Source organism: Haliaeetus leucocephalus, unplaced genomic scaffold (assembly GCF_000737465.1).
Source record: "Haliaeetus leucocephalus isolate CR32 unplaced genomic scaffold, Haliaeetus_leucocephalus-4.0 Scaffold1, whole genome shotgun sequence".
In the NCBI taxonomy this organism is placed as follows: Eukaryota; Metazoa; Chordata; class Aves; order Accipitriformes; family Accipitridae; genus Haliaeetus; species Haliaeetus leucocephalus.
Window position 1 is genome coordinate 11,055,854 of NW_010972437.1, and position 3,365 is coordinate 11,059,218.

The 3,365-nt window shown below is 49.7% G+C and overlaps 1 protein-coding gene across 1 annotated transcript in view; it reads right to left on the bottom strand.

Annotated features, from left to right (window-relative positions):
• Nucleotides 1–2,307: 2,307 nt before the first annotated feature.
• The window catches only part of SP9 (Sp9 transcription factor), a 3,158-nt gene continuing 2,100 nt past the window's right edge, over nt 2,308–3,365 (bottom strand). The window contains exon 3 of the mRNA XM_010569395.1: nt 2,308–2,388. Coding sequence (XP_010567697.1) covers nt 2,308–2,388 — 81 coding nt within the window. The remainder of the gene's footprint in view (nt 2,389–3,365) is intronic.

Consider the following 3,365-nt stretch of genomic DNA (forward strand, 5'->3'; position numbering starts at 1 on the left):
AATGTTATTCCTTGAGGAAATTTGAGGCTAAATTATTCCGACTTAAAATAAACACTTAGTGCACCAATTACCCAAAGGGGCGGGCTTTCCGTGAGATTCCCCTCATCTGCGTTTTGGAAGGGTGGGAGAGGATCTTGGCGAACAGATAATGGCTGCAAATAAATTACAGCTCCCGCAGATGAAGTTTCCATTTGAATCGAAAGACGCAATTAAGAAACTGTCCGGGCACCGGATCGGGTGTTTATCTATTATCTCATTAGGACGAAACCATTAATGCTGCCTTTTAAGTGTAAAACGAGCCGTTGGGGCTGTAATTCCCGGCGGGGGGCAGGGGACACGCTTCCTGCGAACCGGGGCCCCGGCGATCGAATGGCATTTACCGAATAATTTCTGCTGGCATTTTACCTTTTCCCGTGGGTTGGCGGGTGCTGTCGCCGGCTGGTCCTTAGCCGCCTTTTAGGGGGCTCGAGGAGCCGGCGCGAAGCTGCGGTCCGCGAGGTGTGGGAAGGGGAAGCGATCGCTCCAGCGAGCTGCCAAGGGGAGCTCGGCTCACGGGCGAGCCCGGGGCGAGCGGGGCCGAGGCGGCGGGGAGCCCGGCTCTCCCCTCCGCCTCCCTGCCCGCCGGAGCCCGGGAGAGCGTCTCTCCCTTGCCCGCTGCTTTCCTGCTCCCGGGTTGGCGTCTTCGCCCTAAAGAGGTGCCGCTGAACTACGGATTCAAAGAGTGAAATCAGATTTCTTTTTCGGTTCTCGCACCGCCTGTCCTTTAGTTTTTCTTTGTGTAAAAGTTCCCCAGACCATGTAATTATCGCCAACACGCACGAAAGAATGGTGTCATTTATTTTTAAAAGGGTGACATGCTTTCTATTTTCCTGATTAAACGAACCGGCTCTGCGGCCCAGAGCTGCTCCCTTCGTCGTTTCTGGGGAGTCTGGAAGTGATGGACGTTTTCTGACCCGAAGGGGCAAAGGCAATGCAAAGAGGTCCTTGATCACTGAGCTGAGAATTGTAACCCCGGCCTGCCAGAAACTGGACCTGGATGGTTTCCCTTTGATGTGTTTTATTATAAATCGAAAACAAAGCTGACTTCTGCCCAGCACCCCGCGCGGGTGCATTCCTGCGCAACCCCAACACTACCCGGCAGGGAGGGGAGCCGCGTCCCGCCGCCCAGCCCGCTGTTTATTTTACCTCTGCCCGAGCACGTCCCCCCTCGCCCGCTCCCCTCGTCCGCCCTCCCCTCCCCTCCCCTCCCCTCCCTTCCCTTCCCGTCCCGTCCCTTCCCTCCCCTGCCCTCCCCTGCCCTCCGGGAAACCTGCCGGCACCCAGCCGCCGGCGGGGCGGGGGCGGGAGACAAGGGACCTCGCCGGGATGCTTTCGGCCAGCAAAATTCCGCAGCGGCTCTCGGGGAGGGTGCTCTCGGCAGCCGGACGCGAGGTGCATCTCCCGGGAGGTTTCCTTTCCCCCCCGCGTCCGCGGAAGGGCCCGCCGGGCTTCCCGCCGCCGCCGCCCCGGGGCAGAGGCGGTGTCGGCGCTGCCCGGTCGCTTTTGTGCGACAGCGGCGCGGAGGAGGTGGGACGCGGTTATTAGTATTCACGGCAGATGTATTTTCTTTAACGCAACGTCTTCATTCCAGTTGGTGGCCGACAGCAGAATCCGTTTCCCGATGTTATTTGCATTCCCTGTTTTATGGAGGATTAAAATATTTGTATTCCTCCAGGCAGACTAAATTAACTTTTTTCCTCCCCCCCCCCTTTTTTTTAATAACACAATTATCTCATTTAACAATTTGCCTTTAAAAAAATACTGTGGCTGTTAGGTTGGTGGTCAGGAGACAAAGGGAGTGAAAATAATTTTCATTTCAATAATTGCCTTCTGGTCAATTTAACTGTGCCTTATTTTGAAAGAGCCTGTCTAAATGAGATTCCTGTCCCAAATGTGTTCCCAGGCCTTAGCCCAGCCTTTAATTATTCCTGAGTTTTTTTTCTTCGGAATAAGACGCTGCACTGAGTAATCACAAAGAAGTCAGAGAGCATCCTTGAACCTTTTCAATAGCAGAGCCACTGATATTCAAATAACATGCAAGGACCATTTGACTGCATGGGGACATAAGCATTTCCAATTCAGTATTTGCATAGATCAACTGTCTTTGAAAAGGAAAGGAGCAGTTGTCTTCCATAACATTAAAAAGCCTAGTTATCAAATCAAGTGCTTAGTTTGGGGCTTTTAAAACGTTTACATTTTATCTCAGGTTGCCCTTTACCGTTTGACATGCAAATTTGGTGCAGTTAATTTGGACAATTAAAAGGATCTTCAAGGGAGCTTTGTCACCGAGAATATTCGGAGTTTTCCCCGTGGACCAGCTGAGATAAAGTTGGCCAGAACAAATGATGTCTAGGAGATTAATTAGATATTTGATAAGACATGAATCCCTAATAAGGGAATACAAGGCACAGGGGGCTGCTGTGTGCTCTAAGTCAAAATTAATAACATTTAACAAGATTTTCATTTAGGCATGAAATGTCTTTTCCGGAGTATTGACTCTAGCGATTTATTCCCCCGAGATCACCTCCCAACCTAGGCAGCCTTGTGGCGCTAAAGGCTTTTTAAATTAAATAAATAGTTCCTCAGCACAGTTCGCTTTCACGCAGGTTTAGGGCCGGTTTCGCCAAAGGCGCTTAGGGCTCGGCGTGGTACCCGGCTGGCGTAGCGGGGCTCGGACTCGGTTTAAATTTGTTGGTTTGGTTTGGTTTTTTTTTTTTTTTTAAATAAACCAAAACTAAGGCGGCTTGAAAAGAGCGACCGGAGCGCTTCAGCGCGCCTGGCTCGGGGGCCGGTTCCTTCCCCTCCCGGCCATCAATGCCCGCTGTATTTTTAATTACGGTCCCTGTAAGGAGGACGGGGGGGGGGGGGCGGGGGCCCCCACTAAAAACCTGACCCCTGCGAGGGCTGGGCAGGGGGAAGGAGGGGGCACGAAGAAGAACAAACCCGCGAGTACGTTGTTCAGAGTCCTTTAATAATACCAAAATGAAAATATGTCAAGATTTTTTTCCATACAGATAAACGCATTTAATTTCTTTAAGAGACCTTAACTTACGTGTGTTTGAGTGAAATGTTAACTCAACATTTTAAATATCTTTTACATATATACTGACTTCCACAAAGTGCATCAGAAATTTAAAATAAAAAAAAAGTAACCAAACCAACCCCCAAAACATCCCTGAATTTCAGGAATTCCCCAATTTAAAAAAAAAAAAAAAGAAATCCCCAAACCCCCTATCGGATCAACATTTACAAGAAAAATAAGCGAACCCGATCTGGTTTTTTTTTTCTTTTTTTTTTTTTTTTTCTTTTTTGAACCCTTTTTGTAC